Source organism: Boleophthalmus pectinirostris, unplaced genomic scaffold (assembly GCF_026225935.1).
Source record: "Boleophthalmus pectinirostris isolate CB_2022bp ecotype Guang Dong unplaced genomic scaffold, ASM2622593v1 HiC_scaffold_16, whole genome shotgun sequence".
NCBI classification, from domain to species: Eukaryota; Metazoa; Chordata; class Actinopteri; order Gobiiformes; family Gobiidae; genus Boleophthalmus; species Boleophthalmus pectinirostris.
Window position 1 is genome coordinate 14,744,863 of NW_026571095.1, and position 24,008 is coordinate 14,768,870.

A 24,008-nucleotide genomic window follows, 5' to 3' on the forward strand; every position below is an offset into this window, starting at 1 on the left:
TCTGTCATCGGCTCACAGTGCATCAGACTTCACAATTGGCCTCACTCTGAAATAAATTACAAAAGCTAGATTTTGTTTGAAATTCACAATTTTACTTTTGCTGGCCATTTTGACTCTGAGAGTGAATTATCACTTAAACATGGCTTACACAGTTTATCATGGAGCTAGCAGTGCAGCATCCCTCTCTCTGTGCTTCCTACTTGTTCCACCTCTTGTTATTGTAGCAGCTTCATTTATTTTAGCATATTTAATGCTTGCATATTGCATTAAGTCAGTCCTAGGAAACCAAAATAATGAACAAAAATGAGCCCCAGATTAGACCTGTTACAATAGAAGTGCTTGTTAATGGCCCCTAGCTCCAGTAGGCACCATGCTCCTGCTTGTGTAGTATTGTGTCAGACTGCTGCTTGCTTGCTACTGATGAGATGATGATTTTGTTGTACACACAAAGATATGGTGAACATGTTAATATGATGTGTCTAACGTATTTACTCTTTTTGTTTTCTTTCTTGTTTTGCCTCTTCCCAACACACCTCTCTCTCTGACCACGCACCTCTTCCTCTGTCTTGTTGATATCCCTCTGTCTATGCGGCTGGGCAGGGCATCGCCCCTAGTGTCATGGCTCCCCTGCCAAAGCGGGCTGCCCTGGAGAAGGCCAACGGGGCCTCTGCTATGTTTAACACAGGCATGCTCCAGTACCAACAGGCCCTCGCCAGCATGCAGTTTCAGCAGCAGGCTGCTTTCCTCCCATCAGGTATGCCTCCATAGCAACGTTCTGGCTCAGGCCACAAGCAAGACCTGGGGCAGACTTTGCTCTGTCTCTGCTTGGCTAAAGCAGGGCAGTACAGTTTAGCTACATCGCCATCAGGCTTATATATGTTCTTTAAGCTGTGACACAAAAGACATGTGGCAGGCACAAAGGCATGCCTATAAAGAAGTGTTTCACATCCATATTACTACATATACTTGAACGTAACTTACATATAAATGAGCTGCATTAGTAGTAGTAGCAGACTACTCTGGTTTGGGCTTGGGTTAGGACTAGGCTTTGGTTTGGTGACAGACATTACAGTGGTTGATTCCGCTTGTGAGTTAACTCTGTCTACATTGTGTATAATATTTAACATGATGTGCAGAACCATGACCACAGGCGTACTACTGTACTAGACACTACACATTAACATGCTTTACATAGATATACCTTCATTTCATTAGCAGATTGCCTCAAGATGAGTTCACAACTGCGCTTTTTTCCAATCACTGATGACTATCCAAAATATATTAATAATTTGTTTCCCACCTTATCTCTCCCCTTACTCTAACGAACCTTGTGATGGGCTGTTTTGATTTCTCTTCCCTATCCAACCCACTTCCTGTTGCACTGCATGATGGGCAGGCTCAATATTGTGCATGACACCCGCAGCCAGTGTTGGTAGGTTCCAGCTTTCCTTCTTTAGTTCAATATAACTTCATGTCTGTAATAGTAGAGATTTGATACGTTTCTCTTAAAGTATTGATATAAGAAATACATATTTATGTTGTACATTGTAAATATGACAGCTGATCTGAAGCTGTTATTTTCATTTGTACAATACACTGATATTGCTTGCTTATTCTTAACTGGGCTCCTGGCTGGTCTAACATGACATCCGTTAAAAACTGAGGGAGTTCAATTGTAACCCTCCCCTTTATCTCCTCTGCCACAGACCTGTGAAGTCTGGTATGTAAAAACACCAGTTATTTACAAAAGTATAATATATATTAAGTCTTAAATAATTAAAATTATGCATTAGTATTACTAATAATGGCACAGTCCAAATGTAATGTGGGCAGAGGTGTGAAAAGGAGCCAGTTAAATGAACCCCTCCCACCCCTCTAAGTCCTTGCCTCATTTGCCTGGTGTGTATGTGGCTCCACTGCTCCTCTGTGTATTTATGCTTACATGATTTTCCCTCCAAAAAGTTCCCATGATGCACGGTGGTACTCCGGCCACTGTGTCTGCAGCCACCACATCTGCCACAAGCGTTCCCTTCGCAACTGCCTCCACCAATCAGGTTTGCACCTCTACCGCCTCATTCTCTGTCAGTGTCTCTTAGACTCTACTTCTTATGATGTCTGTTAATGCACATGAATGACCAGGGGTGCTTGTGTCTCACAGGGGTGGGCTGGGTAATGGCCGTACTCCCTCTTGTTGGCCTTCACAAGTGTTTATCCATACACGTAGATGTTCAGACACCACTTTCCTACACACATATACTCTCTTTTTGGGGAACAATACTGTACTGCATTTTATGTCTGTCCTCATTGTAACTTAGATTTTTGTCCTTTTCCATTTTGAGGACTCTTCCTTAACAAAGTTGACTACCAACGAATACATGCAATTGGTATGTATGAGGTAGTTTATTCTGACATTTTTAAAGCCATCTGCACAGCTTGTGCAAACGTTGCTTTCTGTGCCCTTTGGTGCTTGGCTTTTTTCCTTTTTTGTCACCGCTTCTAGCACGTAAAGACTAGCTTTACCATGTTTTTGTTTCTAGCTAATTATACAAAAAATATTTGCAACGTTTTGATTTTATTCCATTTTGTAAGCTCTTTGCAGAACTTCACAATACCACTGACACAGTGGTGCAGATATCATCATGTTAAATTCTTGATCCAGAGCCAGTTTTTTTTTCTGAATTTCACTGAGGTGTGCAGGTCAACAAAATGGAGGACTTTTGCATGGGGAGCCACCTCACTGACAGCCCCCTCCTCCTCTCATCTCCCTTTTCTTACCTTCCCTCTCTCTGTTGCTTCCTATTAACATCTACACTATGCCAGATCTGAAGAAGATTATTTGTATTCTGTGTTGTCAACGTTTTCAGCAATGAACTCATCTTAATGAAAAAGGGTGTGGTTACAAGTGTGGACTCTCTGAGGACCATTAAACTTCATCCATCTTTGTTTTTCATCTTCAGATTCCAATAATATCTGCAGATCATCTGAGTAGTCACAAGTACTTGACTCAAATGTAGTTCCTCTAAAGAACAGTGAGTTTCTTAATTGATCTATGCATTTGTAACAAGGAAGATCTTTATGTTCACAAGTGAAATGCTTTGTTTTACAGATCAAATGAATGTGGGCTGGCACCGTCCAAGCCAAACAAATTCAGCCTTTATGTACATATTCAGAATGTCAAACAATGGGACAGGAGGGTCTGCCATCTCCAAACCAGCCCATGACGATGGTCTCATCACACGAGTCAACATCCCGAGAGCAACACTTGATCTGTGCCATCCGCCCACTTAGAGAGGAGTGTCAAATGTAGTGTCCAGCAAAGAAAGAAGGAGGTCTGGAGCCTCAGTCACTGTGTCTCAGAGTGAGAACGGCCCATGTTACACCTCTGTGTTTGAATTATTCTCGTTTCTGCACGCGCAGGTCATTAATGTGGCTGCATAGCACCACATTGCTGGTACGTTAGTAGACCAATTTTTTTTCCCTTTTATATTTGTTCTTTTTTTTGAATAGCCATATTTCAGAGTTTGCAAATGAAATGTAAACATGCACCTTGAATTAGAATTCTAAACAATAATAGGCACAATAATTTAACAGGAATTTAATTTGCCAAAATAATTGTACAGTATTGTAATTTTATGGCTAGTGAAACTAGATGTTGAAATGAGGGTCTTGGACATATGAATGTTCTGGGTAAACCAACATACCTGTGTACCTTGAAGCACAGCCAGGCTTTTCTTAACTTGTGGTGTGCCATCAAGGCCATACAGCTAACCCCGAGTGTTATCTCACCAGTGTTATTTGTTTACCGAAGGTAAAGTTTTGTATGGCTTTTGTATTATTTTGGTTTTATTATGTCCTTTTATGTAATTTTTTTTTTTAACCTTCCTCTGGTTTCATCTAATCAGTTTTAGAAGTTTTAAGGTTTAATGTCATTGATGTTTTCTTGTTTTTATTAATAACTAGAGGGTGTTTTGTTTATAGAGAGAAGTCCATCGACTCTAAAAGTGGAGGGTGTAACTTTAGTTGTATTACAGTGCCCCCTCTTCTGAAGAGGACTTTTCCAACTGTGTCTGAGTGCAGCACTGTTGAGCCATGTGTTGATGGAAAAAGAACTTTATATTAGGTCATCTTCACCACATGTGCACTTGATGAATGTTTATGTGGATTCCCTTTTCAACACCGCTCCACCTGAGCTTGTCTGGGGAATCAAGGCCATTGCCTTGTTTTTCCATGAAAGTTCTTAATCACAAAGGCTCTAGATCTGAGTTTAGATACCAAAGCACAGTTTTCTTGTCACATTTGATAGACATTACACAATTTAAATGCATTCATTGCTCCTTCAATTCTTAGTTGATGATCACTTGCCTTTCTCGTGTTCACAGAGGTGTGTAGTGTGTCTTTACAGATTGTAATGTACCTAACAAAGCCTTAGATTACTGTTTATGGGCCTCAGCCCACTCCAATGTAATTTTTATCATATGCAGGTTAAATACACCAATGATGTTTTATAGTTTCCTCACACATAGCTTATAATTTGTTTTTCTCTTTGTGTAAAAGTAACAATTACTCTTAAATCTGTGTTATGTACTACTTAAGGATTTGAATATTTGAGGTATCTAGTTATAGATTGTTTCTTTTTGCCTTACTATATATTACTTGACAACATTGATATAGCCGTTGTAGATTTTAAGGTAGTTTGACATTCATAACTTTTTTCATATACAATATAGATTATAATCTGTTGACTTCATTCATATAGCTGGATGTCTTTTCAGTTGATGTTACATAGTCATTGTCAGAGAATGTTTGCTGAAGAAAGACATTTTTGGATGCAAAGAAAGATATGTTTTTATCAGTGTAGACAAACTATGTTGAAATCATTTTTGGTTTTCCATGTAACATGTTTGAAAATGTATTGGAAAATAGATTATCCATGTTTTAGGGTAAAACTTCTTTTTTACTGTATCCATTTCAAAAAGATGTGTATAAGATAATGTTTGTTTTAAATATTTCTTAAGTTTGCCCTGAATGTCAGGCCAAAATGAGCAGTGAGATAGACGGGTGTTTGGATGTTTGTGGATGGTGAGATTAGGAGAGAGAACGACTTTTCCAATGTGGTCAAGTCCGACATGCTGCAGACGATGAGTTCTAACCTAAGGGAAGAAGGTTGACTTTTTGCACTTCTGTATATAGTCAAATGAACAGAGAAAATGTGTATCATATTGAGATATTATTTTGAATAAAAAAGAGCTATAATTATAAGGAATTTTGTTAGATTAATTTAAATTCTTAAATTAGAAGACCAGCTAAAATTGCTTGCAAAGAAGGGCACTAGTTTCTTGGCCAATGCATTCAGAGAAAGCTATGCGCTTTTTGTCTTATTTTATCTGCATCTGTTATTGCCAGGGAATGTTATATGGGATTATGCCCATGTCATGCTAACTTCACCCTTGTAGGATGACATATCCACTGATGTCCAGTCTCAAAACCTGCATACTTGCGTAGTTTGATTTTATTGCATGTAATATACACACATTTACAAAAAGCTACTCAAATATGTAAGGAAGAAATACATGTCAAGAATACACAATACAGTATGTAACATCCACATTAATGGGGAATTTTGTTTGAAAACAAGTCGTTTTCAATGAGAAAAGGCTACTTAAACATTGAGAATAAAGACTGGCATTCGTCCACCACATTCGGCACAGTAGACGTTGTTTCTTCTGACACCGCTGTGCACTCAGCAGGCAAGGTCACCACCACACCAAAAATATTTGGCCAATTAGTTGTTCAAATGAATGTAACAGTAACTGATGTCTGCGTGACTTGAAGCTGCTGTGTTGATGCTAGAACCAAAGCACCATTTTGTCCAAACCAGATATTTAAGGTTCTCCTCCCTGCTGGGGGCACATGGCCATGCTTTGTTAACCGCTTCTTCCTTGTAAGTGCAACCACCAGTTATAAGTATTTGCCACAAATGCCACACAATAATGTATAACTATTCTGTCTTCAGATTTGTTTAATGCACATTTTATTGTTGCCATATCTCTGACTCTTGCTGTATGGATGAAAAAATCTGAATAAAACTATATTTCATTTGCTTATGCAAATTTGTGTCACTGCCTCTGTTTAGACTAAAGAGCTCATTCAGTTATTTAACATAGGCCAATTACATGCGGGATAATGCTCATAGCTATTTATCTATAGTTCAGAATTTCTGATTTCATCCTGCTGTCAAATATTTGGCATTTGTATTTATTAGCAAATATTGTCTATCAATTTGGGTTTATTTCTATTGGATCTGAGAATTATGCTGTATATTATTCCATGCTGTCCTGGATAAAAATAGCATGACATAAATTGACATGCTTAAATTGACATAACAGAGACTTAATACCAGTGGAGAACATTTAATTTATGATAATTTATGATAATATTATTATTATGGTATCTCCGTTAACAGTGTTACGGCTCCTTTAAGAAAACGGAACTGAGCGTCGGCTTTTGACGCTGCTGACTGAGGATGTGGGCAGGAAACGCCATGCAAGAAGGGAAAGGCAGCGATCACGCTTTTCAGCGCTGTTGCACAATACAGAGTGATCAAAATGCGCTGTAACTGGCGTCGCTAAATGTCTAGGAGCGGCTCTTCTCCTCGGATCCGTAAGCCGCTTTCAAACAAGAGCAGGCCCGGAGCATTGGCCGACACAGGAGTCGAGTATCCGCGGCAGTGGGCAGCCCTCCCAGACAGCTCGCACTGAAAACATTGGGCTGGTCGTCGGGTGGGAGCAGCAGGCTTCGTCGCGCTAAAGGAGGTATCTGCTGCGTTTCTGTCTAAAAACAATCATGAGGGAGTATAAAGTGGTAGTATTGGGTTCGGGAGGAGTCGGGAAGTCGGCACTTACGGTTCAGTTCGTGACAGGCTCTTTTATTGAGAAGTACGACCCCACCATAGAGGACTTCTACAGGAAGGAGATCGAGGTGGACTCCTCTCCGTCTGTGCTGGAGATCCTGGACACGGCTGGCACCGAGCAGTTCGCCTCCATGCGAGACCTGTACATCAAAAACGGCCAAGGCTTCATCCTGGTCTACAGCATGGTCAACCAGCAGAGCTTCCAGGATATCAAGCCCATGAGAGACCAGATTATCCGGGTGAAGAGGTACGAGAGGGTCCCAATGATCCTGGTGGGCAACAAGGTGGATCTGGAGGGGGAGAGAGAGGTGTCCTCAGGAGAGGGGAAAGCCCTGGCCCAGGACTGGAACTGCCCCTTTATGGAGACATCAGCCAAAAACAAAGGCTCTGTCGATGAACTTTTTGCAGAAATAGTGAGACAGATGAACTACTCCACTGTTCCCAGCGGTGGAGACCAGTGTTGTTCCTGCGTCCTGCTCTGAGCGCACAAACCTGACAGCACATGTACCCCAGGGGGTGAAAAGTTGTCCCTTTGTAAAAGTATTCTCACCTCACACTGCTGTCTTATTGTTGCACAGAAATCAACGATGACAACAATCGGTGATGTATCATAGTCTGGAAGTGTTTACATGATAAAGTACTTGAATGTTTTTTCTGGATTTTTTTATAGCTTTGTATTTGACACTTCTCTGGAAATGTGCCTCAAATATAGACTGTATAGAAAGATGGATTCTGTTAGCTGTCAAAGTCTGAAGCAATGCTGTAGGGCATCTTTTTAAATGGCAATATAGGTCTCATTCTACCAAACAAACAATTTTTTAATTGTCTTAATATCACCACATACAACAGGTATATGGCAGCTTATTTTCAGCTTAATTTTCTGATCATCATAATCAGTACATCTATCTTTACATACAGTCTATGGCTACAAAGGAACCCTTATTGTACAAACCTAAGAGACACCTATTTACTGTTTGTGTCCTCATAGAGCGGTGGATTTTGTCAAGTTGTACTGTCACTTATTTCGGGCTGGTTAATATTTCTTCTTTCTGCCTTGGAGATTTGTTTTTGGTGATAATGGGGGAGGTGTTACATGTGTCAAAACCTGGCAGTGCAGCAAGCGGCAGGGATTGGACACTTTTAATGGTGATTTTTGGGGAGGATCAAATCGGAGAGGCCTGTTTTTAGTATTTTTAAAACTCTCATATCACTCACCACTCGAGCCTTGCATAGGTTTTCTCTAACCCAGCCTCCCAGGGGTGTAGGTCCACCCACCCGTGTGCTTGTCTGTTTAAAGCTGTGGACCATGCCCCCACACATTTAAAAATACATTGTTTTTTTTCCCTGTTGCACTTATCTGATGACATTTCTCCTCAGAGTGCACAAGCAAAAAAAGAACCATAGTTGAATTGCTATCTATTGCTACATGGGGGGGTACACTAAGCCCTCATGTAAAGTGCCTTCCTATAAGAAAACTCCTGTGACTGTGCCAATAAATGAGCCCGGCTTCCTCTGCAGTGCGTCTCAATGGCAATCAGAACTTTTTTAGTGTCAAAGTGAACGGACAGACTTGTAAGAAAAGCTCTCAAGGTACTATTTATCAAGAATAACCAAGACTGGAGTTTATTTTGGATCACTGAATGGCAAGCCATGTCAATCTGTATTATCTAGGTTATTATTTTTTTCTTATTTTATAAAATGTGACCTTTTCAGTTACTGTAATTGTACCAATATCGTGGCAAATGTTCTGCCATGCATCTGTCGGTTAATTAACTTGTAATACAAAACACATTTTACATAAGCACTGTCTTCTGTGTTTCATCTATACCGGCCTGGGTTAAAAGGGCCTGCTTTATTTTGCAGCGTGAAAGGTATCAGAATTTGGAGTGGGATGTAAATTTAAGATTACTCAATTTTGTTTAAAAATGTAACATCCTAGCAAGAATATTATCTTTAAACTAATGTAAACTTAGTTCTGCTTGACTACCAAAATTGGGGACTTTTCCCTTCTTCGGCTGTTCAACATTAACCAGTCAAATGCTGACAAAATCATGTATTTGTTCTGTCCACAATATTTGGCACTTGTACTGACTTATGTGCAGCAGAGTGCTCCATGAGTAAATGCCCACTGTTTACATATGGATTCATGACATTCAATGCCAGCTCCTGATTGTTGAGTAAGAGATAGTGGCCTTAGCGGGCGATAAAACTCTCAGTGCAGTTGTTTGGCTTATGGGTAGGGTTTCCAGTAGAGTGTTTAGCCAGGGGAGAGCTGCTTCCCTCTGCATGTTTTCTAGAGCCCGCCAAGTGCAGCACACAGAGGCCTTTCTGTGGCCCCGGCCAAGTTCAATCCGCCGTACATACCCCTGCCTGGTATTCGTCCAATCAAGTGTCCCCCAGACCACAGAGATGCAATGTCAGATTACCAAATTTAGTCAAAGGGCTGGGTTTATCACTAATAATATACATAAGGAGCTAGTATGCCAGGAATTTTGGTCTTCACTGCTGAAAACCAACGATACATTCACTGCAAGTAAAACAAATGAACACTGAAGGAATCTTTTGTACCAATCACACATCTCCAGAAAATTCCCACCATCTCTGTGCTGTTAAGCACAGTGTTAGAAATCATTTGTAATTTAACACTGCAGTTGTAAAAGAAAAGGGAACAGAGTCTAGACAATGGATGACATTGAGAATTGTCACTCTGATAGTCAGATGTTACTGTTTTAAGCACTCCCCATTGTTGAACTTGTGGGTGTTTAAATTTAGATTGTATTTATTTGGATAGAGCTTAAAGTATTGGGATTTTGAACGGTGAATAAATAATGCCAGCAAACAAAACATGTATAAAGCTGACCTCATTGACAAAAGTAAGTAGAGGTTTGGAAAGTATTTTGTGTTTCCATTGAAAGTGACAATGGAAGTGTTCATGTAATAATGTCACTGCTTTCAGTGACAGTGCTTTGTACTTCAAGACTCAACAGTTATTTTGAATTCCTAATTGGCTTTTACTGCAATACAGAGTGTGTTCCGCTTCTGACAGACATTTATGTGAAACTAGTTTCTTGCCTGCAGGGCTCCTGTCATATGACCTGAAACTGACATCAGCAAGATTTTTCTCTACACAACCATTCAAGTCTTATTAGTTACACTATGAATAAGCATCGAGAGTTATTGTTATGTTGTGTTTTTAAAAAAAAATATTATTATTTTAGTATATGTGCCTTAGTTGTATAATTTAATTAATTGTATTTATTAGAGGAAGATCCCCATCGCATTGTTATGAATATTTATATTCCTGAATCATTGCTGATGAGTAGGTTAGGCAGTTAAGTTTTGATCAAAGCAGGTCAGCTCTCTTGTGTTGTGGTAATGGACCATGTGGTTAGTCCCAGCTCTGATGTTGTAATAGTAACTTCCCTGTAGTTGTAGTCTGCCCTTAGTACATGAGAGTTCATGTCAAAGGGACAACTTCAACTACACAACAATTAACTACTTTGTACTCTTAAAAAAACGTTTATGCCAAGGTAACAAGGTTGTACATGGGAAAACATTTCACCTGTGTTTTTAAAGTGACTGAAGATCATATGACACTAACTGACTCACCACAGCTGTTTATCTATCTGCTTATCCTATTTAGCGACAAACAGCCTGGAAATAGACTTCTGAGGACATCATTTAATTATGTCTAGAATTAAGTCAACACTAGCCTCTACAAGTTCACCAACTCAAAAGACACATCCTAGTTCATGTTCTTGGTAGACATTTGTGTGTCTATAATGACCAAAGCACATGAGTCCAATGCAGCGTGACAACACAGTCTGACTTCAGAACAGTGAACGCCTTTGCCATGAGAACTATGTGTAAGTCAACAAAGACTTTCTCGATTTTCTCACCTAGGTGATCTGATATGATCTATGTCTAACGTTGTTTCCTCATCAAAAACATATGGAGCTGTGTTCTGTTTCATTCACTCATGTTTAACACACAAATCCTCCATATTTTTGGCTGAGTTCTACTGTCAAACTGAAAACACCACCTTGAGATGCTAAGTGGTAATACATGAAGTGCTCCACTGTGTTTGTAAACTCCATACACCTTCACCAGAATCATTTGGATAATTTCAACCCTGGAATTTCCAAACTTTACTAAACAAAAGATAAAATGTACTCTTATTAGATCAAACTCTTGGTCTAATAATAACATATAACATTATAACATGGCTTAAAGCTTGCAAGAGTCAGTTTTGTGTGAGATAGGACCTTTAAAGATTTTGGTAAAGAATTATTTTTGCAGACAGGATCAGCAAATTTCTCAGCACTTAAGTGACTAGGCTCATTTGATTTGCTTTAAACCAGATGCCCTTTTTGGTACAATATTATTTTTATTGGGGACTGATGTACAGTTTTCAACACTATGATCTGGCAAGTAGAACTGGGAACAACTTTCATTCACATAAGATGTCAAATTATGCAAGAAATAATCATAGCAAATGCATTTTGTTTTGCTCAAAGTAAATTAGTGAGTCAGATAATATGCTTCCAATTGCTGCATTGGGAATAAGATGGTTGTTGGAGAAGCCAAAAATAAATGTACCCTGCTACTGCACTCCTTTTTTGTGTATAACTATTTCACTTTAAGCTATTCATTTAAGATTTGAGCTCTAGTAATTGTCCATGTAGGTCAATGGGATATTTGAATGGGTCCAATATGATTCATAGCCAAACCATAACTTGATAAGATAAGATAAGATAAGATCTAAGATACCATAAGATGTGTACAACTCAATATAAGCAGTGATGGGAAATATTTATAGATGTTTATAGATCACTAAATGCTGCTCTATAATGTATTTTGTAAAGTATTTTGGTCCAGTCAAAATAAATCAAAATACTGTAATCAGAACACTATTACATAGAGTTGCATTTAAATTATAGTGTAAAGATACAACATAGTATTAAATTATGCATTATCACTGACTGGAGAAGGAAAAATTCTTCTCATGGATTATCAGCAGTTTGTGATCAAGTACTGCAATGTATTCTTTTGATTTTGGAAAAAATAACTGCATCCTGAACTGTACCAGAATACAGTTCCTCAAAATTAGTATTCAGAATGTGTATTCTCTGCACATGTATTCAATTACTTCCCAGCACTGAATAAAAGTAACTAATATGTGCTTAAATGACATTGTACAACTTCAGTTTTAGACTTACAGCCGTAAACATGCATGCTAACAGCGCCACGTTATGAACTATAATTATTCTTTTTAGAATTACATTGCATAGGTCAACACTGCAATGTTAATATAATGATCAATCCTAACATAAAAAGGATAGATGAAACAGTTGTATAATCTCCATGGCGAACATTTCCCTGTCTGATACTGAGATTGCATTAGTGCGTGGCTGGCAGCAGGAGTCAGATTGTGTACGAGTGTGGATGAGTCACTGGTCTTGGAGGGAACAGTGAAGAAAAGGACTGAAATAGTCTAAACGCTGTGAGCCTGCTCTGAGTGGGAGGACACAGCAGACACAGCTCTCTCAGCTCCCCCACACAGTCACCAGCACATTAAGATATAACAGCAGCTTTTCATCAGGACGACTTAAGTAATAGATAGACTCCTTATATGCATAGAGAGAAAACTACGGACACACTCAGCAATTCATCCATTTACTGCAGGACGCTAATAGTGTTAACATAAATAGATTAAATGTTATGTACATATTATTGTTATGTATGTTTTAGTAATGCAGCTATCTAGTCTAATTACCTGGCTATATCAAATTAGTATTATTGTCATATTATCTTATATTATTTCATCATTGTCAAATAGAACATGTTTTGAGTTTCATGATTGGGCTGTCATACCATTTCAACCCAACAGGGGGAGTCCCAAGCTACTGCATCTGTCAGTGTTTAATTTCTAATGTGAACTTCACTCATCACACAAATAATTACCCAGATCTCATGAATAGTGCTAATGAGACAAAAAGGCATTTGGATAATAGATTTTCATGCTGATGATAGTTCAAAAATTCTAAGCTAAGTTGTGTATCAGTATCATTTGTTACGGTTTCAACCTTATCTAGTGATTGAAAGCCTATTATAAGATTATTATAGCCTGCCCTGCTGCCTCATATCAATAATGTGAGACTGGCACAGCACGTTGTGTGGGAGGACAGACGCAGAGGTGCTCTCATCAGCGGCTCTATGCAATCTTCTGTCTAAGAGCTTATACCCATTTAATATTCCCTCCACTTCTAGTGTTAAACGAAAAGAATGGGCCCATAGGTTGCCTACATTTAATACTAAAATACATTCCGAAAGTGCTGAAGGTTTGTGTTGTTTAATGCACAAAGTGTTTGTATTCAATTTGTCCACAAGATGGCAGACTAAGACAGGTCACAGACAATCCTAAAATGGGTCTAATGGACTATTTGTTTTCCCTCTTTAATGTTTAATGGACACTTTCTCCAGGAGTCATTATCTTGTTTTATAGACCTATAGCTCAAAAGCACTATTCTGGAATGGTGTTTCTTTTTCTGTTACATTTACATCGATTCCCACAAGCCCTTTTCGTAACCCATATAATATTTAAATTAACTTTAGGCCTACACATTTTTTGAGTACAGCTTTTTCTTTGCCTTACATCTTTTCTTACTTTTTTTTCTCTTTGGCTTTCTATATAGCTTATAACCTTTTTTTTTTTTTTTTTTTTTTTTACTTTTCTCTTCAGTGGTTTTCTGCTGGAGTCCTTGGAACAAGTATAAGGCCAGATAAATTATCCGCGTGTGTCTATGTGTGTGTGTTTAAATATAATTTTAGTTATTCAGTGTGAAAGAACAGGTGTCCAAAAGACGACCTAGTTTAAAATGCCTGAATAAGACATTTGGACATTTAATGCTCCTGTCTAAAACAACAAACACATGGTTCTCCGTCAGATGCTAAAGGCCTAACTTCCTGTATCCCTCGAGTCATTGAGAGTATGTGAACACCTATTTATACTTCGATAAAACAAGTTGTCCGTGAGTTGAACCCAGTGTATGCTATCATTTTATGAACCATGTTAATGTCGTCCCGTGTGCGCTCTTTCCCACAGCTATTTGCTGTCAGTAAACCCAATCACACAATGTGGATCAGCAGATCTGAGGTTTGACCCGCTCTGGAACATGAACTGTCTCTTAAAACAGATGTGAGATATTTCTATTCCGGAGCAGACGGAAATATCCCTGCGGCTTTGTTCGACTTCACTTACGGACGAGCCGGGCTTTTCTCCCTGGAGCCACGAGGGGTTAACCTAAACCCCCCTTTGTCTTCTAATTTGTCCATCCACCAAGAATAAAGTTGACATCACAGGTGTGTTTGTAGTGCCTGCTTGGATACAATCACAGTGTTGCAATAGTGTTATGTAGCGGTATATACTTTGAAATTGTGTTGGGGAACACAGCCTGGACCTGGCAGAAGACAAACCCACCAAGCTCCCTTCTCTGCATGACCTGCATTGCTATTTGGCCACGCTTTTTGTAAGGTCAGGACTAAATATATTGTAGAGATTTACTAGCAAAGGAAAGTGTCCCGGGACGGTAAAAGTCAAAGTCATGTACCTCAAGGCGGCCTGCAGCGAGATCCCCGTGCCCAGGCAGAGAGGGGGTCCCAGACTGGAACGCTGCTCCAGTGTGCAGCAGCAGACGCAGAGGCAGGGATCGGTGAGCAGAGCGCACCCCTCCAGTCCCACCACGTGTGTCCCGCTGCCACCCAACTTTGAGGCCAGCCGGACCAAGGAGCAGCAGAGTTTTGAGGAGCTGCTACGCGCACACAGGCAGTTTTTCCAAGGCGCGGACCTAAGTGCTGGTATGGTCTACAGGTAAGACAAAACATCACCAACAATCTAATTTACAGATGAACAATTAAATTATAATTTAGATTTTAGGGTAATTAATGTTTTGCGTTAATTACTTTTTACTTTAATATATGTTTGATTGATCTATTCCTCAGTTGTACAATTGAAGTGTACGGGCCAACAGTAAGCGATACTGTAACCAAATCCCTTGCAATTGGTTGTACATACAAAAATAGGCCTACTATTTTAAAGTAACCTAATTGTTTTAGGTCAGCTGAAAGCAATGCTTTTTAGTAAAACCACTTCTATTGATTTTGTAAATAGCAGTCTATAACATTGTGGTTTCTATGATTATTTGTCTATGTATTAATTTCATATTATTAATTCGGTCTGGTCTTGTCTTTCAGAACCTGTTACATGTTATGTTTTCTGAGGTAACACATTGGCTTATCACTGTGTGCTGCTTACTTTTGGTCTTTTGGACCCCAGTTCACTTAAATAGTATGTTATGTGATTGAGTTCGGTCTACTTTGTATCAATTACGAAAAGTTGCAAGTTGAAATTAAAATTTAACATGGCTCAGTGAGGCTTCTGTCCTGTTGAGCAGTGCACTTTCATCTTCTGCAAGTAAGATGTACTTGGCACAAGGAGACACAGAATTAATTCTTTCTATAATTAGGCTGGAGGTAAAGGTACTTGAGGCTATCATCACAGACTATAATGTAGTGTATGTCTCTATGAGAATGTGTATCCAAACAATCCAACGGACCAATTATCTCCTCTCCCAAGGTTCTCAGTGTGATGTCCCAAACCCCCGGTATTTCTCCTGATGAATTCCCTGAAAAATAATAGGTAAAAAAATGAGTCCGCATGACGTTTGACACAGTTAATAATCCTCAAAATCACATAACTGGGCTTGTTATGAAAAGTTACCACCGACGGAGGAGAAAGTTTGTTCAGCTGAGTAGAGTATAACTCTGGGAAATAGTATGTATCATTCAATATTATGTTATGAGTTTATATCGCTCAGTGTAGTTGCAGTAGATCCATATAAGGTGTGAAAACAGGAGCTAATATATTTCATCTTGATCTATGCAAATAACATGATGGCAACCGAAGTAAGGGCAAAAGATAAAAGCTAAGGTTTGGTTTTCTACAATACTTGTCTTCCACTCCAAAATATGTGATATCAAATTGTTGTTGAAATTATATAAATTCAGGAAATCCTTTATGTGGTGTGTGTGTGTGTGTGTTTTTAAATAGGCCACCAAACCAAGCTGTTGAATTAATACTTGTCCTTGCATGCCAGACCCAGGCAAAGTAAATGGGTCTGGAACCTTTTGCCATCAACCTAATTTTTACTGAAAGCTGTTTTTTCCAACCATACGTTATGTTCAAATTTGAAGCAACTTCCGTCGTTTCAAAATCAGTGTCCATGAGGCTGTGTGCCTGCTGGGTAATACCATAAGGTCAGTAGGCATCTGCAGGGGCCCATCACAATACTGTTGTCAGCTCCCATCAGTGTCGCTATGTGCAGCCATTTCAGTGAGGTTTGGGCTGATTTCAGACTCCAGAGTGAACTTAATGGAGTCAATGGGAGATCTGTCTGTGTGGAAGAGGAAGACAATAACTCTGGTAATAGTAGGATAAAATGTTGGCTCCATGGAGATGTCATTGTGTTCCCTGCAATGTTCCTCAATATGGCACTGGAAACTCCATGGAGATGAGCAGGTAATGACACCAGACCAAGTTACAAGTCAGGTCTTTGGAGAGGAAACCCCACACACAACAAGAATGCATGTTTTCAAGGCATTTTCAGCAGTCTTTAGTATAAATGAATGAGATCAGTTTAATGCAATACTGTGGAACATCCCAGGCAAATCTATAACAACTCCAGGGAGAAAAGCAGATGGTGGACCCTGCAGCAGAAAAGTTACATTGTGCACCTTTAAAATGCAATGAGGACAGTTGAAAGGGCAGAAGTGAAGCATGATTTTTGTTCTATTTTTCAACTATAGGCTCCATAACACTGACAATTACATCTGCATGCTGTCTAGCTATTAGGCGAGATTAAACCACCGTTTCTCCCCACGGTGCAGTACGCTCTCTGCATTATAATGACTTGGGCTTAATCTGCAGCAAATGCCCAAGCTATAGACTAGAAAGAAGAAGCGAGGGAGGTTTGAATGGGGGATAGATAATGTTAGTGAAGAAGGGAGAGTTGCTGCAGTAGTGACGTCACATACAGATAGGAAAGGTTTCCCCTCTCATTATCATCTATTCTCTCAATAGGAAGTTAGCGCTGACAAGAAATCTATTAAACCAAATAGAATACCCCTCAGAAGATAATTGCCAAATTCTTAACAGCCTGCTATTACATGGCTTTAAAGGTGCACTGCGTAATTTTCTGGTGGAGAGTCTGCTACTTGTTTGTCTCCATGGAAATGTTACTGCTTTGCCTGGAATGGTCTATGATATGACATTAAACATATCCATCATACAGGTGTTTCTATTGCTAAAAAATACAATAATTCCTTCTGTGCATAAGGGTGACTCTCCACAGATCTGAACTGGATTGTAGCGAAGTGCTGTAACCTGATTGTCTCCTGTGTGATAGACAGGTTTAGTCTATACTGTGGAACATTCTAGACAAAGCAATAACATTTCCATGATGATGAGGGGGTGGCATACCCTCCACTAAAAATGTTACACAGTGCACCTTTAATCTAGCACAGCCCTGAGCTATTTTTACTAATAACATCTACTTTGGTGTGTTGGTTAAGTGCACTGCGGAAAGATCACCCAAGTCCTCCCAACCTGCAGTAAATTGTGATGTTTGAGGATTCTCGCCAAATGCAAAGTCATGATAACCCGTCACTGTCAGTGTGAGTGTTTTCAGTGAGGGGGGCTGTGATGCAGTTAAAGCTCTGCCTCAGGGTAACAGCAGCAGAGTCCGTTAGGGAATGTAGTCGAAAGTGTATGACAGCTAAACGCATCATTTTTGAGTGACATGTTTCTTTAAACAGCATTGGCAGGAAGGGAATTGTAACCCAAGATATGCATTATGTATTAAATGGATCTTTGCAAAAACCGGAATAAGGCTTGAACACTAAAACGATGCTGAAATTGCAATGACAAAACAATTTTCCATCAATGTTGTTTGATTCAAGAAAAAAATATAGATGACAAAAAGCTGTTGTTGACTAAACAGTGGTTGTGGATTCAGCATGAAGGAATATTCAGTGTTAGAAGATTTTGACTAAGAGATACTGTAAAAGTACTGACTGCAGCCTCAAGGTGTCAGTAAAGAATGATTTGCTATGTATTTTAGCTCATGGAGCAATACACCTATAAGGTCTTCACCACAGATTTTATAAAGAAGTGGACTAAGGGAGTTTGACGTCACCCATAGTGTTCGGCTCCTGTCAAATGACACTCAGGAGGCTAGCAGTTATAGGAACAAATTTGAAGCCAATTTATTTACAGACAAAATAGCGAAATAAAAACACTAGGATCATGTAGAGCGGGTTAATACAAACATTTAAAGACCATAAATGACAAAGATCACTGCTGCGGTTACAGAGAGAGAGATGACAAGTTGGAAGCACTTGATGCAGATGGAAGCTCCCCCATGAACACTTCCTATTTGGAACATGGCGATTAGGGGGTCCATTTATATATATTTATATAGTATATGGTCTTCATCTACCTTGCATGTACAGATGTGGCACTTGCAATTGCCTAAAACACAATATAATTCTTATTTTTAACACATCTTAAAGTAAAATATGGTGACAGTGTGAGATAAGGTCATGCTTTGTCCTCTGTAAGTGTTTTTGTAGATTGCTATACATTGAGCAGAGAGTGGTTATTTCTTCACATGCTTCGTCAGTCTGTATCACATCATTATTCAGTATAATGTGAAAATTCTGCATGCTAACGGCAACATATTTCTGCCACATTTGTGTGCTCATTGCTGTGTTTCTACAACTTTATGAAGCCCCAAGGGAAAATGTTATGTTTAGTCAACTGATCAACTTTACTGTTTCAATATGAAAGTTACATAAGAGGTTACAAGATGATCCACTAGTGCTTGTCAATAAAAACAAGCATAAAATAATGTTACTGCATTCACCAGTCCAATAATCTGTAATTACTGTAGTTTGGGGAGAAAATATATAGTCCAAATCTTCTTGGTAGCAGATCAGAACCACAGAAATGGAGTAGGCTACGGGTGAAATGTGTTGAAAGGAGTCTTCACTGTAACTCATATCCAATTCTTTTTTAGTTACTAGAAAGCTAAAAAAAAAAAAAAAAAAAAAAATCAAAGGTCTGTGTTGAATAATAAATAAACATACTGTTTTTTAAGATACTTCAAATACTGATAATTTAAAAAGTGGCATTCTGATTAAAATGCTGGCCTAACTAATGCATAGACTACTACACCTACATAATATTCGGCTAAACACACAAAAATAGGCTACTTTATCTTTATATTTATCTTAAGTTGGAGCAACATATTGGAGTGTGTTCCTGTGTGAGTCTGTGTCATTAGTCGCCACTGACCTGTGAGCCCAGCGCGCCTTTGATTCTCAACAACTCTCTCCCATTATCAGATCCAATCACAGGATATAAATAAAACTGGGGTTGGCCTGGAGGTTTGTGTGTGTTCAATGAACCATGGGATCCCACATTGTCACATTACCTCTCCGTGGGGGAGGAAAGTGAAACTGGGCAGCCGCTTTAAGTTAAGCTAGTCCGTTCCGTTCGTTTTTTTGGTCATTTTCAGATAATCATTTGATCATTTGTTGTTATTGTCATCTAAGTTGAATTGCCCTGGATAGAATAGAAATTAAAAACCCCTCCCCTCTTTGGACATGCTAGTGGTAGGTGCCAGTGGCAAAATTAATTCATAATTCATTTATTAATAAAAGTTCATGCTATTTCAAAGTAGATATGCACAAGGTTAGTTGCTCCTGTAGGCTATATGGTTTTATTTCATAGCTTTTAATTTGACTAATATTTGAGTTAAAGGTCCTATATTACGCAAAATTTACTCTTGTGAGATTTAACCCATGTTAGAATGTTGTTCCATCATCAAAAACATACTTAAAATTGTTTCACACATGCAGTCCTGCATGATTTGTCTGTCTACAAGTTCAAAATGCTCTGTTCCACCTTGTGATGTCATGTAGTGATAGTTTTCAAGTGACCTTTTTTTATTAATTTTTTTTTTATTTAGTTGAGATAGGAAATTCCTTTTTGAGGAGGAGCATTTCATTTTTATTGAATAAGTTGAAGATAAATGGAGCCACATGTAATGAGCAACATTATTGTATTATTTGCTTACAGGTTTATCACATAGCCTTTTACCACAGTTATCTGTAGTCACATATGTGCTTTTCATCATCATACAGTGCAGCCTATATTTTCACTCCACAGTAGATTAATGTCTATAAATATACCAGAAAGACTGCAAAAGGTTAGGAGCTGCTAACACTTATTATTTGATTTCCAAGGTAACTGCAGTGGAGTGGGCATGCCAGGAGTCAGATAAGTCAAGCGTGCATACAACAGTTCTCAACTAGGTTACTGGAATGAGCTGCAATATGGCTCACTATTACATGCATCGGGCTGGAGGCATTTCTCTTTGAATAATGGAATAATTCAGTCTATATATTTCGTTGCTTCTTGTTTCACAGTGTGGCACCATAATGAAAACACTGCAGATCTTTCAGCCAGTAGTCAGTCAGTCCGTGCCGGTGTAGCCTTCACACACATACACACCACTGCTCTCTCTCTCTCTCTCTCTCTCTCTCTCTCTCTCTCTCTCTCTCTCTCTCTCTCTCTCTCTCTCTCTCTCTCTTTCTCTCTCTCCCCATTCACTGTGCAGTCCTCCCTCTCTCGCCTCCTCACTGCATCTGTGCTCTCATTCTTATGTCTGAACTCAAGTACCATGCTTCCTCTTTCTCATCCTCTTCTCCGTTTGTCCGTTACTATTGCAGAGGCGCGCTACCACAACAGGGCTGTCTCACTGCTGGAGCCGAAGAGGATCACAAACCTGCTGCATTAGGGACTTTGGAGATGGGACAGTGGCAGAGGACATATTTGAGGACAAAAACACCAGCTGTTCTTTTGGGGATGTGAACCTTTGCACGTCCACTTTGCTCATTTGAAAGTTAAGGGAGAGGAGTCTGATTTGTCTGCGTTGTTTTGAAGTGATTGATCAACTAATTTCATGTAAGAACACATGTTTTCAGTAATGGTCTTGTGCAAATGTGTTACTGTGGGCTTTGCTGTGACCCTATTTTGTCAGATGTGCAAGTGTGTAAAAGTGTATACACTGAGATACTGCTGCAGTGTACTTGGCTCACACCAGGTGTTTGGATAAGAAGCTTAGTGGTGTAAGAAAGACTCCTGAAACATCTACAAGTTCAGGCAACACAGCAAAGCAAAGCACCAAAAGGCAAAGCAATTCAAATGCAATCATGAATTGTTGAGCGGGATAATCAATAGAGAGTAGAGACCTTTCTTGTTAGAAACTGTAGTATAGGTTGAAACAGTACTGGGTGAAAAAAGTAGGACAAATTACTCTTCATTTGTTATGTTACCCCGTTGTGGGAGACCGTGTAAAACTTGCGGACACATGGATTTCCCTCTTTTGCTCAACTCTTGTTTTTAAACTGAGTGACTCTTCAAGCAACTTACAAGTTACTTCTTCTCCTCCATCTTTCTCCTTCACTTCCATCCTTCCCATGTTTCAGGTGGCGTGACGGTGCAGGATCCCAGCTCTGCATTCACCAAGCTACACACCTCTGCAGCTATGTTCAGTATAGACTCTACGCCGGCTTGAGATTCCCTATCTAAATATTAACAGTGTACACTATATTTAAATCTGCATTGTGGGGCAGAGTCTCCACAGTTCTCCTTCACTAGAGGTCTTTGGCTCGCCCATAGCCATGCAGGTGTCTTTTGCGTGCACAGACCACGGGCTAAAGGCCCCACGGAATGGTGAGCACAGCAAACAGAATGCCACCAGCCCCAACTCAGCCAGCCAGGCCCGTGCACGCTTCCGCACAGTGGCCCTGATCGCCCGCAGCCTGGGCTCCTTCACTCACCGCTACCACCACAACCTAAAGGAGTCCACCGCCAAGCAAACAGGCATGAAGTATCGGTATGTACCCTCCATCACCATTCAGTTGCTCTCTCTATAGCCTCATACTTCACCCATATATAGAGAAAAGAAAAGTACAAAGATACATATCAACATACTTATATCAGTATTACTCAATATGCAGTCTAATGGGCCTGGGACAGTTAATCAGAGTAATTGTAACTAGTTGACTTTTAAAATAATCATAATTGTATTTTTAGAATTGTAATCAACCCTTTATAACAAAGACAGCTGCATTATTGGATAAAAATGTCAAAAACAATGTGATTTTTATCATACAGCACTTTTTTGTAAATATTCTCTATCACAGATGCCTTCAGTCACTACATTTGAAACTTTATATGATTTTATTTTATTTAAACATCTCAATGTATAATCGCAATAATAGTTTGATTGTATTCAATTAATATTACTAATAATAATGATAAAAAAAACACACAAATAAAAAGACTAGACTACTACTAAAATAATCGTAAGTTCCAGCCCTAAAGTCTAAGAAATCAAATTTTTGTAATCAACTATAAACTAGATAAATGAAAGCAATGACAGGTGATGAGTGGGCTGTGTGTGTGTGTGTGCGTGCATCTTTCAGTGTGAATCTGATCTTTTTGTTTTGTACCTTTCAGAGACATACATTTGTTTTCTCTGTTTATTTTTACGCACAAAGCAAAGCAAATGTAACCATTATTCAAGATTAGGACTGATGGATATGATGATTTGTGTTGTACAGAGCACCATGGAAAAAAAAAAACTGAATGTTTTCATGTTGTGTAGAATGTTCACGTGGATGGCTATTATCTTAGCGCGTCAATGGCCAATATTTTACTATCCACCTCTTCTAACCTGCTTCACACCCATCACTCTCCTTCTCACCTCTGACCCATCCACCTGCTGTTTTCAATAAGTGGCTGCTCAAGTGCTACAGAGGCGCACATGAGGACCCCCATGAGTGCGTGTGGGCGTTATAACAAGGCTTGGCCACGTAAACAATGCTGTCTTATCTCTATGAGTGGGCTCTTAACCCAGACCGAACAGGGAAATAGTATCTCTCACCTCGCTGCCTTAACTCTCTGGAGGGGCTGCCATGAGAGAGGGAAACTGTCAGAAAGAGTGCTAGGCTGTGTTCGAGCACAAATTGGAAAATGGCCATCTCTATTAAAAGTTTGCTCGTTGGGGTCAGCTCATAAAAATTGCAATTTACCAATAGGATGAGATCCAATAACATGCAGAAGAGTTAAAAAGTGTGATAAGAACGAGCTTGTCGCACAGTCTCATCTCGTTTCCATAACAACATTGAAATGGCCATCTCCAATCTGTTAGCAGTTTCCAACAAGTCCAATGACGCCATTGTACGAACTGGCTGGACATTCACAAAGCCTTGGTCCAAGTTGCTATTTTGAAGTTTGTCTCAATTAAAATGAAAAGCTATCATTTGTTTCGGTTGACTTTTTATTTCAGTATTTACTTTCCAATCTATAACTCTTAAAGGCATGACTTTCATTTTTTAAACTGCCAGTATTGTGGTTTATGTTTATGTAAATATGTAGCTGAAGATGTCATTTCTTTTCTGACTACTACTGGCATTATTGTTACACATGAAATGTCAGTTATTGTATCTGTTACTGTGAATCATAGCATCTTAAAGTATGGGCGTCAATATGCAGTTTAGGTACAATACTATTATAAGCCCCTGTATCCGCATATATAAAAGCGTGTTGGGTTATCACGACAATCTAAGCACAATATAATATATTCAAAACAAAACAGCTTAAGTCAAACAAGCCTAATGTTGCTGGAGCGATGGTGATGAAGATGGTGGTGATGATGAAGGGTGCACGCCTGGTTACCTCAGACTACAGTGTGTGAATGTCGTGAGGTAGCAGACGGCCTTTTGACAGTTCAGGAGGTTCTGGAGGCTTCCGCTTGGTTTATTCACTGCAGATGGGCACGCAGAATCCCCTTCTGTTGGCTTTGTGGACCAGTGCGGACACAGGCTAGCAGACAAGTCTTGTACACTGCTGTAAAATAAAGTGCACACTGGGTTACACAATATATTTGTCGTAATTGTAACAAGCTGA

The 24,008-nt window shown here is 39.3% G+C and overlaps 3 protein-coding genes across 6 annotated transcripts in view; all 3 read left to right on the forward strand.

Moving 5' to 3' along the window:
* The first annotated feature begins 6 nt into the window (after window positions 1-6).
* On the forward strand, window positions 7-6,110 carry LOC129407175 (muscleblind-like protein 1). Of its 3 annotated transcripts, none has more exons than XM_055152120.1 (6): window positions 7-754; window positions 1,397-1,432; window positions 1,963-2,054; window positions 2,340-2,384; window positions 2,958-3,029; window positions 3,107-6,110. In XM_055152120.1, exons 1-5 carry the CDS (start codon window positions 619-621, stop codon window positions 3,012-3,014), a joined length of 366 nt encoding a protein of 121 aa, XP_055008095.1. In that variant the 5' UTR covers window positions 7-618; the 3' UTR covers window positions 3,015-3,029; window positions 3,107-6,110. The 3 variants fall into 3 exon arrangements, with proteins under 3 accessions (XP_055008095.1, XP_055008096.1, XP_055008097.1); XM_055152121.1 differs by having other exon boundaries at window positions 2,358-2,384; XM_055152122.1 differs by lacking the exon at window positions 1,397-1,432.
* Window positions 6,111-6,505: 395 nt separating this feature from the next.
* On the forward strand, window positions 6,506-8,711 carry LOC110157191 (ras-related protein Rap-2b-like). The gene has a single exon (XM_020921472.2). The coding sequence runs from the start codon at window positions 6,844-6,846 to the stop codon at window positions 7,390-7,392; it is 549 nt and encodes a 182-aa protein (XP_020777131.1). The 5' UTR covers window positions 6,506-6,843; the 3' UTR covers window positions 7,393-8,711.
* Window positions 8,712-14,397: 5,686 nt separating this feature from the next.
* The window catches only part of kcnab1b (potassium voltage-gated channel subfamily A regulatory beta subunit 1b), a 36,597-nt gene continuing 26,986 nt past the window's right edge, over window positions 14,398-24,008 (forward strand). The window contains exons 1-2 of one of the 2 annotated variants that reach the window (XM_020922755.2): window positions 20,709-20,996; window positions 21,521-21,930. In XM_020922755.2, coding sequence (XP_020778414.1) covers window positions 21,716-21,930 — 215 coding nt within the window. In that variant the 5' untranslated portion in view covers window positions 20,709-20,996; window positions 21,521-21,715. Of the gene's footprint in view, window positions 14,781-20,708; window positions 20,997-21,520; window positions 21,931-24,008 lie in introns of those variants that run through there. The other variant, XM_055152118.1, reaches the window with a different exon arrangement.

What these genes read in the sequence shown, in the direction of transcription:
- LOC129407175 (XM_055152120.1), top strand. Translation starts at nt 619, where the DNA reads ATGGCTCCCCTGCCAAAGCGGGCTGCCCTGGAGAAGGCCAACGGGGCC. An exon ending in GGCTGCTTTCCTCCCATCAG is followed by an intron (nt 755 to 1,396) that starts GTATGCCTCCAT and finishes CATGATGGGCAG; the next exon opens with GCTCAATATTGTGCATGACA. An exon ending in GACACCCGCAGCCAGTGTTG is followed by an intron (nt 1,433 to 1,962) that starts GTAGGTTCCAGC and finishes CCCTCCAAAAAG; the next exon opens with TTCCCATGATGCACGGTGGT.
- LOC110157191 (XM_020921472.2), top strand. Translation starts at nt 6,844, where the DNA reads ATGAGGGAGTATAAAGTGGTAGTATTGGGTTCGGGAGGAGTCGGGAAG.